Raw genomic sequence first — 12,710 nt, forward strand, 5'->3', positions numbered from 1 at the left:
TAAACACAGTTATAACGCTATATTTATGTTTCAGTAACGAGTGTTATCTACGAATATTTACGTCTCAGTAACGAGTGTTATCTACGAAATATTTGTTTCAGTAACGAGTGTTATCTACGAAATCCCTTTATATAACTTCCGTATCAAGTTATGTGTTAATTATTTCTTTTTACTAATTATTTATGTTACGTAACCTAAGTGGTTATATGTATAGTTAAAAGTACAATTTAATTGCCAATGAAGTTCGACAAGATTAATAGATTTTACTGATTAATTTTCCCGTAACAATGGCGGATATTTACGAACGGTAAACACGTGTATTTGATACCCTTTCCGATACTAAGTAATACCTACAAAATCTCTATCTAAGTTACTTTAAACTTAAGTACCGTAATAGGAATATAAAGCTACTCTAGAAAATAAGTTAATATGTCAAATTTAAACTAATAAAGCAGAAAATAAATCAGAAAAAACTTCTCTGTTCCAAGAGCAGCAGAAAGGCACGTCCACACCGGCAACCTCGTCCTCAGTTCTCTGGATATGGCCTATAGGATATTAGTGCCCTCTTTGACATACTAGGAAAGTAGCAATGCAATCATTCAGTTAATTAAAAAAAAACTGTTTCAATATAGTGTATTTCCAGTCCACATTTTCTAGTCTATAAGGGTTAAAGGTTGAAGATGCTTGTAATGAGGTAGTTGCACTTGCTAGTATATTCAGTCTGCCTGAGGAGGTTTTATCATATTCCTCAAAGTCATCTGCCCTGCAACATACCTCCACTATTATCTTCCCTTTACCGAAAGTTGTTTCACAACATGCTGATTCAACAACTGCATTACCTTGATCTGATCTAGGAAACATTCTTGTCACCTTCAGGCATTTTTGATCAGTATCACTGCTCACCCATCCACCCACCACAATGGTCCCTGAAATGAAATTTCAGTGAACATTGTGGTGGATGGAGAATTTAATTTCAGTGAAATTCTCCATCACTTATCTCTGAATGGCACTGTATCTCAGTAACCCAATTACATCAGCATTAGCTGACTTGAACAAAAGGCAAAATTCACTTAATTTGTACTTCACTGCTTTAGACAACACTGATACACCCCTTAATCACTTAAGTATTTTCACACGTGATATTAGATTACCAGTGGACTTTGTTTCTATTACAGTTTCACTTTCAGTATTTAGGGTAATTAATCGCTGCACCAAAGTACCCTTGAACAAGGTGAAAATATCATTTTGTCCCATGCGGTCATTTTGACCTGAAGTGATTATTTACCAGCTTCCCTAGCTCCTCAAACTAGCAGTTTTCCTGAACCCTTAATGGCTCCTCAATGGTATTAGCAAACCCTTGCACTGCATCTATTTTTAAGTGAATAATACTTCCTTTGCAAAATAAATTGTTTACCAATGAAGGCCAGCTTTACAGGATAAAATGTTATTGTAGACATAAGAACATTTTATCCTGTCTTATGAGTTTTTCAACATGACTTGATATTTTATAACCAATTCATCATTTCATTTAAAGTTAAAGTCATTAGTTTCCACTTGTATTACCATGCACCCACTAGCACCATTACAAGAAAATAAATTGTTTATTACATGGTCACTTTTTGTACCCTGTAGACACACTCAAGTTCTATGCCATCTTTCTTTCCTACAGATTATGTTACCTGTCTCCCTTACATTTGAATCCCCAGTTAAGGCTAGCTCTTATGAAATCAAAGCAGTGTATCAGTTGATCCATTTCTAGAGAGAGAGATTCAGAAGTATCTATCATCGTAGCATCAAACATTTGAGTCTCTGATGAGCTCTCAGACTGAATTTGCTCCATTACATCATCTTGCTTCCTCAGAGACTAAATCATGCCAAACAGCATGTTGAGTTTTGAATTCAGCTCACTGTATTCCTGACATCTTGTGCAAAGAAATCACTCTCCCTATCTATAAAAAGCTCATCATATATATAACAATTAGAGCAAGCAAAAAGGCTGTAGAGAAGGAGAATAACCACTGGCAGTTCCACCATCAGTCATATCATTTGTGACTATTGGGGGAACTGCTAGCAAAAAGCAAAAGTAAACTAATCTATGTGAGATTATAATATTATTTAAAGTATTATTATTATTTATATTTAAATACAAATAACACCTTAAATAATATTATAATCTTAAGTATACTGTTTATAATTACATAAAGAAATGTTTATCTATGATACTTGGTTTTTGTGTCAAAAATCACTGCTCACAACAGCTGGACCAAGTTTGAAGCAATTCAAACATATGTCTTTTAGAATACTTGTTTAAAATAAATTTATTTCTGATCAATGTGATCAGAAATAACTTACTCTCAGAAAGGTAAAAACTACAACATTAAATAAAATTTTATCATAAATAAATGAAAAACTCACTAGCTACACTGGAGCTGTAAAGAATTATGACCAATTCCAGTTACTGTAGCATGATTTCTTTATGTGGTCTAGAATGGCCAGTTCGACAATACCACATACACACACAGAGGCTGAGAGATACCACCCAGACCTCTCCAAATTATTTTAGTTAAACCATTTTCCATAAATAAATTCTTGAGAATGCCTCAGCCACACCTAAAACATTCAGTTTCAAGCAGTATACAGTAGACCCTCGCTAATCTGATTATGGTTAATCCGGATCGAAATACAGAAAAATTCTGTTCACAGTTGAGTACTGTACTTTGAAATACAGAGTGGACACTCTCATAGATAATAATGTTAATTCCAGTTACATGTTAAAACACATAGACAGTGGAGCCACCAGTTAGAAACAGGCTGGAACATTGTGAAGAGTTTCTAGAGAATTTTCTAAAGTTTTGTTATTGCGATGGACAATATATCAATTCACTAATTATTTGTATGAGATTAATTGCTATTTCAATGCAAAAAAAAGAAAGGCAGAAGAATAGTGAAATGGTTATATATGGTTATAAATGGTTCATTAAAGATTTAACGGATGCACAGTTTTCAAACTTTTGAATAATTTCAAGTTTTTGTTCAATCGAAAACAACTCTTTTGTGTTTGCCCATCATTTTTGCGATTTATAAACAATAAAAATATTTATTATAAAAAAAAAAATTTCAGCACTCCTGATATAAATAAGGAAACAAAATTTGTCTTTTTGCTGTGCGACGGAACATAACAATCAACATGATGCACTAAAACAAACTAAATATTTTTTCTCTTTCCATTCTTTTTTTGAGTGCCAGGTGTGAAGACAGTGGGGGGTTGCAGGATAATAGGTACGTTCATCTCCCAATCATGACTTATAATGCCGCTTCTTATCGCTTATTTATGACTTCCAAAACATCTGTTTATGCCCATTCTATTTATTACTTGACTTTTACAATTTCCGGTAGATTTTTTTTTTTTTTTTTTTTTTTTTACTTTGGAGTCTTGAAGTGTCCCAGTTAATCCTATCCTGGTAAATCGAGAGTCTGCTGTATAACTTCTGAATCTTCTATCGATGGATAAATGTATTGTCTTTTTTTAGTTTTTAAATAACGGCTCTATAGTGATATATTTTTTATTTATTTATTTTCATCAGCACTATTTTATCATTAAATTTTCTATTTATTTGTGTTCTAATTTTTTTTTTGTCTTCTGCTTCACTAATCTATATGACCTCTGCCCCCAATTAATCTGCATTAGCAAGGGTTTACTGTAAATACTCCTATTATATAGCAGCAGATACACTGCTTGAAATATAAATATAGTAGTATATTTACTACAGTGTTTACTGATATACTGCTCATGGAGCCAAAAATATCCTTTTCTATTTCAAGGAAATGCCTGCATCGGGTAACCTACCCTCCCTTCTAAGGATGATTTTTTGAAGCTATATGTGACATATATGTCAGTCGAGTCTGTTTTTAGACATATTTTACGTCCAAAAGAAGAACTTGAGCTTGAATAATTCTCCTCTCTCTCTCTCTCTCTCTCTCTCTCTCTCTCAAACCTTGGCTGAGTATCGATGGCATTTTAGTTGTCTGGTAGCATGAAATTCACATATTGAAGGTTCTATATTCCTCTAATACTCTCAATACCAGAATCTCACTCAAGTTTTAACTGTGAAAGAATGAACAGTTACCCTTTCTGAATGTTGCTTTCAGAAAGGGATGCTGGTGTGATGCATATCTTGTATAAAGTAATGTTTCTATCAATTTTTGAATGTTTTCATCTCAGGTCTTGTGGTTGATGGCTGATCATTATGAGAATAAATGTCTAAAAACTTCTGGATGTACCAACCTAGCCCTATTTTGGCATTGAACTTCTTGTGAAAGGCTCTCCCAGCAGTTTCAGGACTCTCTGCTAAACAGAAGTATTCCTGAATTATGAATATCTGCTGCTCCATGGTGGATGATGCCATTTTGTGATCATCACATCATTTGCAAGACTAACAAATTCCATGAATAGTTGATTTGCATACTTTTTAAATAAACTTTGTGCTCTCTTAGTAGTTATGGAGAAATAATGATTTAAACTTGGTAAGTACCTTTTGGGCCACCCAGTATATGAAGTATGCTATACAAATGTGTAATTTTAATTTTTTATTGCTGGAAGTGATTATAAACTCCATTTCATAACAGTTCATTCATAAATTTTATTCTTTTGTTTTGAGGAGTATTTAGAACACAGCTAGAAATAGTTCCAACGTTCAGTTCACATGTGGGAAAAGTGAATTTTTAGATGCATTAGCACATACTAATATGCATAATGGGCTGAGAAGTGGCAACTGAAGTTTAACATTTACAAATGCAAAGTACTGCATATGGGTAGCAGTAACCCAAGAGAAACGTACCAACTGTGTGGTACTACACTCGGGGAAGTGAGAATGAAAAAGACCTGGGGATAATTGTGCAGTCAGATATGAAGTTCACTGAGCAGTCCAGATGGGCTGCCAGAGCAGGTCATGGAGCCTTGTCAATAATATATAGGAATTTTGCTAGCAGGGATAAGGAAGTGATTATCCCTTTGTACAAGATAATGGTCAGGCCACACTTTGAGTATTGTGTACAGGTCTGTAGGCCTCATTTTAGGAAGGATATAGAGTTGCTAGAATGAGTACAAAGAAGGGCAACAAGATTGGTGAGGGGAACAAAGGGGTGCTCTTACCAAGAAAGGCTTAATTTCTGCAAATTGCAGTGCCTGGAGACTAGGCACCTGTGAGGTGATCTGATTGAGGTGTATAAGGCCTTGAATGGGTTGAGCAAGCTCAATGTTGATCTGATTCTTCCTCTTGCTGAGATTGCGAACCTGAGGGGGGACTCAGATCCAAATTGAGGAAAGACAGTTGTAGAATAGATGTGTGGAAATTTGCCTTTAGCCAGCGGGTAGTTGATTTCTGGAACAGACTTCCATCTCTTGTTGTGGAAGTTGATAGCCTGAATAAATTTAAGGCTGAGCTAGACAGGCATTGTAGTGAATGGTTGGGTGAAATGGGATGTTTTTTTTTTTTTTTTTTTTTTGGCTGATGCTGGATGGATTTTCATGACATTTTATATTTAGATCTTTCAGACGGATTTATCAAGTATTCCCAAATTTCATTAAAATCAGACCATTTGAAATCCAGCAGTTATTTTATTTTATTTTTTTGCTACATATCATATAGGCCACCAGAATATTGTAGTTGTGGCACTGAATATTATGTTTGTTGCCATGTGTTGATTGGAGGAATAAATGGGCAGTGAGGCAGATGTGCAGAAAATAAATTTTCTCATAAGAGTTTTCATGCATAAGAGTTCTTTTTTGCTCTTTTTTTTAAGTTATAAATCATGAATTTTCTCAATTACATCAAATAAATCATGAATTTTCTCAATTACATTTCAGGCACAATATTAATGTGCCTGAAATGTAACACACTGCATATATTAATGAATTTGCTCCCACTGAATTCGGTGGGTTTTGTTAGTAATTCAGGTAAAGGTGAGATAATGTACTCATATGAAATTCTCATGTTTTGCTTGGCATCAATATTGTTATATTGATTTAATTATGCTAAAGTTATATCAAGTATTCTTGTTTTTAATGAAATAATTTTCACTAAAAATTAAAATGGAAATTTCTCTTTTTAACTGTTTTATATTAAGGATAAAGATGCATTTTAGATTGAATGGTGAAACATTTACATTTTAACATGTAATTTATGCTATTTACATAAACCTTATTTGGCTAATATATAGCAACCCAGTGTCCAATACTGTTAACACCATCCAATGCATCCCTGCAAACATCAGGACAACATGTGAGTAATACAGCTAGGTATACCTGCAATAATGGATTTAAATTAGTTGGTAACAATATAAGGACATGCCTACTAGGAGGAAAATGGTCAGGACAAGAACCTTCCTGTAAATGTGAGTGCATTTAATATCATACTAATTTTGATGCTTTGTTGAGCCACACTTATTCATATTTACTAGTAAAGATTTGATCTTCATGATAAAATATATACAATGTTATACAATAAGAATATACAGAAAATGCCAATTTTTATTTTGCATCAGAATATATCCATATTTTATATTTTAGAGTTATTTTTGCAAATAAGAGTATTTGAAGTAACGTTGTTCTCACTTTGTTTGTGATATCAGTAAACAAAAATTAAAACTTGCATCATGATAAGAGCAACTAGATTTACTCTTTGTGTAATTATAGATGACGTATGATGTCTCTAAATCCATAACGGTTTTCTACAATTTCATATTATTTGTTGATATTGTTATTGATATTATTATCTCATATTATTAGTTTAACATTTACAAGACTTCATAGTTAAAACTAATTTAATTTTTTGATTGAACTAGAGGTTTTCTTCTTGTTTTTCTTTTTAACTGTACAAAGTTCTTTTCATATTTTTTTCTGTATTTGGCACTAAGAGTGCTATAATATTTCTCTACAGGATAAACCATTGATAGGACACCATGGGCTTTCACTGTTGCTGTTTACACTGTTCAGATAATGTTACATCTGCCCATGTCATAACTCTCCAATCCCTATCTTTCTCTACTGTTTTTAATTCAGTTCCTCCAAGTGTATAATTTATTTTGGAGTTACTCTTCCCCAAATGTAAGACCTTGCATTTTACTGAATTAAAACATAGCCGCCACTTTTGTGACCATTCCTGAAGCCTGTTCAAGTCATCCTGAAGGAGCAATTCTTGTAGAGTTGCCAAGTGTCCTGTATTGACTTTATCAGTATGCCCTAAATGTCCTATATTCAGCTTTTTTCAATAAATTACAAAAATTCGGCAGTTAGAGCTATTTTTTTGCCATAGTAATTGGCACTTAAATCACTTGAATGGCTTCAATTTATTGAAGCCATTCAATACCACAATAGTTAGTTTGCAACCCTTTCAATGGTTCAACACCCGTTTACGGTTAGTTATGAATGACAGATGCACTGATGCAGCCGTGAGATTATCAAATTTAATCTTTTCAATTCTTGCAGTGGTTGCTATTATCTATTTTTTATTTGTGTATATTTAAATCCAAAATGCTAAAACACATGTAAATTTCGTGATGAATTTTCTGAACAGTGGACATTTATTAAACGAGGAAAAAGTCCTTTTGAAGCTCTTTGTGCAGTATGCAATTGTTCATTCAATATCAAAAATGGTGGAAAGTCGGATATAAACCAGCATATACTAACAGCTAAGCATAAGAGATGTATGATTTCCTCAATTTGTGATAAAATAACAAATTTTTGATTAAGATAAATTCAGATGAAGAAGATAAAATAATTGCTGCAGAAATTTTAATGGCCTTCCACACTGTATATGAGTCTTTCAGCTCAAATCACTTTTTGAACGTACTGCTACCAGAAGTATTTTCTGATTCCGAAATTGCAAGCAGATTTTCAAGTGCCAGGACAAAATCTACTGCAATAATAAAATATGTAATAGTTCCATTTACTATTACAGAGATTATCAAAGATCTAAATGCCTCACCTTTTTACGGCATAGCCACGGATGCAAGTAATCACAATGCAGAAAAATTTTTCCTTTGCTTGTGCAATATTTTTCTCATGAAAAAGGCTTGCTTATAAGGCTATTGCGAGTAAAATCCCTTCCAGACAAGACTTCAGAAATGATAGCAAATTTTTGCAGATGCTCTCTTATTGAGTTAGAAGTTATGAGAGAAATTGTACTACTTTTGGTGGAGATAATACAAATTTTGGTGGATGTTTGCATAAAGGTACAAACAATGCATTATTATTATTATTATTATTATTATTAGCCATATGGTGCAAGGAAGCCTGAGGCTTATGCTGCACCATCCAAAAAAAAGTAAAAGGAAATCACCAAGAAAGAGAAGAATGATGATACCCAGCTCAGGACCCTGGGTGTGCCAAGCCCATACTCCAGATGTGAGCCCATATTCAAAGTTGAAGCAAAGCATGAATGATTCTATGGAAGGTGTTGGCTGTCCTGCTCATATTCTGCACTGCATAATGCTGTTCAAACAGCATCTGATGTCCTTTCTATTGATTGAAGTAATTGTCATGAAATTGTTCTCTTACTTCAGCATTTTGTTGGCATTCAGCATTCTTCAATTCTCTCGTATTCAAAAACCCACTGGCTCTCTTTAACAAATGCAGTTGAGAGAATTCTCAGTTTATTTGAAGCACTGAAATCATACTTTAATTCTGAAGAAAAGGCCCCAAAAATTCTTATTGACTTTTTTAATAATCCATTGAGTGAAGCCTACTTATTTCTTGTTAATAGTTTTCAGTACCTCTTTAGCAATAGGATTATGCCAATTGAAAGAAAGGGCACCTCCATAGCCAGGTGGGCAGGAGCAGCAGTGCGTAGCACACGCTTCTTGATTAGACTGGGGTTCAAGCCCATGACCACCAAATACGGAGGATGTGGAAAGGTCAGGGAATGATCACCGCATATCCCCGGAGCAATATGGCCTTAGTTGCTAATGCTCCTAAAAACCAAATAACAACAACAATTGAAGGAAAAGCAAACAGTGTTATTGAAGTTGTTTGTTATTTGGTTTTTAGGAGCATTAGCAACTAAGGCCATATTGCTCTGGGGATATGCAGTGGTCATTCCCTGACCTTTCTGCATCCTCCGTATTTGGTGGTCACTGGCTCGAACCCTGGCCGAATCAAGAAGCATGTGCTATGCACTGCTGCTCCTGCCCGCCGGGCTATGGAGGCGCCTCCTGTTATTGAATTACTTCATTGCTTAAAGGAACTTGTTGAATGTGTTAAAGAAAGAATTGATGAAAAATTTATCACTTTAAGTGTCAAGGCTGTTCTTAAAAGGGACAACATTACTTATGAACAGGAAAAGAAATTCCGACTTGTGAAGTGGATAATTATTATGGCCTGCCATGACTATCTTTTGAAATGGATTTTATCCCTTGAAGAATTCGATTCTTTTACATGGATGTTGTTAAATACTCCTCCAGCATGGGAACAAGTGGAATCATCATGTGTAGTGTTAAAGAAGAAGGGGATAAAAATTGACGACAATGCTCTTTTTTTGTCAGTGGACAACATTTTAAAAAGTTGTTGATCAAGAGATGCAGTGTAATCCTGAAAAATGGAAAAGCAAGTTATGTGTTTCAACAAATCAAATTTAAACACAATTCTCAGAGTCAACTTTATTCCAGTACATGTTCAGTATACTGGCTCATAATGCTAATGGTGAGTGTGTTTTCTCATTAATGAATGTTCAATGGGCAAAAGAATGAAATAAGGTTGGATGTGACCACTGTAGAAGCTATGTTACAATGTAAATGGAACATAGACTGTAACTGCAAGGAATTTTATAAGCAAATTCTGCAAAACAAGGAACTGTTAAGGAGAGCCAAATCATCAGGGAAATATAGTTAAAGAAAGAGGTATATAATTTAGATACTTATCATTTATTTCAGATAAACAAAGAATCATTTTTTAGTGTAAGTATGTCCCATACAATATTTTTCTTTTATTTCAATGTACATATGCATAGGCAATTAGAAATAATACAAATTTACCTGGGTGTCCTGTATTTTTATTTGCTAAATCTGACAGCCCTAAGTGCTTGGCACTGATCATCAATAACTCTATCAATCTTTACATTGTCTGCAAATTTTGACATCACAGCTTCTATCCTTTAGTCAATGTCATTTATGAAAATGAGAAACAACAGTGGTCCAAGAACCGATCCTCAAGGGACCCCACTCTAACTTTATACCAATCTGAAAAATATCCATTAATCACAACCCTCTGGCTTTTGCCCTGCAGCCGCCCAGCAATTCAGCTTAGAATCTTACTGATAATCCTGACCTATTCAAGTTTATACAGTAACCTCTCATGAGGGAAGGAGTCAAATGCATTGCTAAAATCCAAATAAGATATGTCAAAATTGTTCCCTACAATGTCATGAATAACTATGTCTAAATAGTCTACTAAGTTAGTTATAATTTTCCCTTAACAAAACTATGTTGTGTGTCCTTCAGAATGCCATATCTATCTAAATATCCCTGCATTGCTTTCTTAATCATTGCCTTGAAGATTTTGTCTATCACCGAAGTCAGACTAACCAATCTGTAGTTACCAACTTCACTCTTAGAACTACCTTTATGTACTGGTGATATGTTGGCACTTCTCCAATCCAAATGAATCTCCCCTGAGTCCAGAAATGCCATCATAATTAACCTCAATAGTTCAATCCCTGGTGGTCTCCCTCAAAACTACTGGGTGTATATAATACAATACAATATAATATATTGTATTATATGATATATAATATATTGTATTATATGATATATAATACAAAAAAATATAAAAAACGATAGGATCTAGAAATTTAAAGTCTGCTCCAATATGGAATATTGTTTCCATATCTGAGAACAATATTCTAAGTTTGTAGATGATAAGAAGGTCGGCATGGTCGTTGATCATAATGATTGGGGTATACTGATGCAGTAAGGTCTGGATGAATTGGACATACGGGCTGAGAAGCGGCAGTTCAGGTTTAAGGTTGACAAATTTTTTTTTTTTTTTTTTTTTTGTTAGTTGTTGGCGCATCGGCTTCTGTGGCCATAATGCACCTCCCAAAGTTTTTGCATTTACTCTGATCCAAGCCCGAGGTGGGATTCAAACCCGTGACCTTTGGGTTGCCAGGCAGGCACTTTACCCACCCACCCAGCTAGCCTGGTCGGCAACATTGACAAATGCAGGATATTTCATATGGAAAGCATTAATCCTAGATTAATACACCAAGCTGTGTGATACCATATTCAGGGCAGTGGAGAATGAAAAAGACCTGGGGATAATTGTGCAGCCAGATATAAAGTTCTCTGAGCAGTGCAGACGGGCTGCCAGAACAGCTCATGGGGTTCTTTCAATGATACACAGGAATTTTACCAGCAAGGATAAGGAGGTGATTATCCCATTGTATAAGGCAACGGTTAGGCCACATCTTGAGTATTTCATACAGGTCTCAAAGCCTAATTTTAGCAAGAACATTGATATGTTGAAATGGGTGCAGAGAAGAGCAACAAGATTGGTGAGAGAGCAAAATGGTGCTCTTACCAGGAAAGGCTTTAGTTGTGAAAATTTCATCAGCTAAAGACTAGGCACCTGTGAGATCTGACTGAGATGTTTAAGGCCTTGAATGGATTGATAACACTCAATGCTGATGGAATCCTTCCTCTTGATCATATTACACATGTGAGGAGGTATAAATTCAAATTGAGGAAGGACAGTTGCAGGTCGAATGAGTGAAATTTGCCTTCAGTCATAGGTTGGAACAAACACATCTGATATTTCAGAGGTGAGTAGTTTGAATAAATTGAAGGAAGAACTAGATAAACTGTTCAAGGGGGATGGGCAGGTGAAATGGGAAGTTTTGCATTTATTTACTTTTATTAGTAGTAGCAAAGAAAGGGACTTTCTTTGCTACTACTAATAAAAATAATTAGCTACTACTAATAAAAACAAATAATATTCCATCAACTCTGGGAACCTTACTTGCCTTTATGCACAAAGATTTTTCTAATAAACCATAATCTGTAATTACAAAATCACTAATTTCATAGAGAAGAGACTGTGAGAGTGAGGCGGAGCCTCACTCTCACAGTCTCTTCTTAGCATGAATGTTCTTTTGTCAGTAAAGACTGAAGTCAAGTACCTATTCAATTCATCTGCAACATCAGCTGGGTTATCTAAGAATTTCCCACACCCAGTGCACAAGGGTCTGATCCGATTATCTTTCTTTGTTGTATTCACATACACAAAAATTCCTTGTTCCCATTCTTTGCTCTCTTATCGAATGCTTTCTCATATGTAGCCTTAGCCTACCTCACCTTATTTGTGGTGCTAGCTCTGCAGTCATAGATTTTGGAATCCTCCTTCTGCAATATTTTCTTAATGGTATGTATGCGTTAATGGCTTCTGTGATTTTTGGTTTAAAAGTATTTCATAATTCAAATGTATTTTCCCTCCCTTGGCAATCCACCAAATTCATAGATGCCATATAGCACCTTAAACTGTCAAAGTCCTCTCTTCTGAAGTTAAAACCCGTGCCTGTTACCTTTAACTACTGCAACATTTTTCTTCACCTTCCAACCAACGATTGCATCATCACATCCTGACAATAGTCCCTGTACTTTAAGCCCTGTGATGCCATCTGATTCATTAGTAATGATGAAATCAAGAATATTCTCACCCT

General features: G+C 34.8%; 1 protein-coding gene across 1 annotated transcript in view; it reads left to right on the top strand.

The window, feature by feature from the left end:
* The window catches only part of LOC150085626 (P-selectin-like), a 292,465-nt gene that overhangs the window by 173,751 nt on the left and 106,004 nt on the right, over positions 1-12,710 (top strand). Inside the window, exon 13 of the mRNA XM_090374622.1 lies at positions 6,220-6,393. Coding sequence (XP_090230748.1) covers positions 6,220-6,393 — 174 coding nt within the window. The remainder of the gene's footprint in view (positions 1-6,219; positions 6,394-12,710) is intronic.

This window comes from Mastigoproctus giganteus, chromosome 5 (genome assembly GCF_048544385.1).
Source record: "Mastigoproctus giganteus isolate SK-2022 chromosome 5, ASM4854438v1, whole genome shotgun sequence".
Classification (NCBI taxonomy): Eukaryota; Metazoa; Arthropoda; class Arachnida; order Uropygi; family Thelyphonidae; genus Mastigoproctus; species Mastigoproctus giganteus.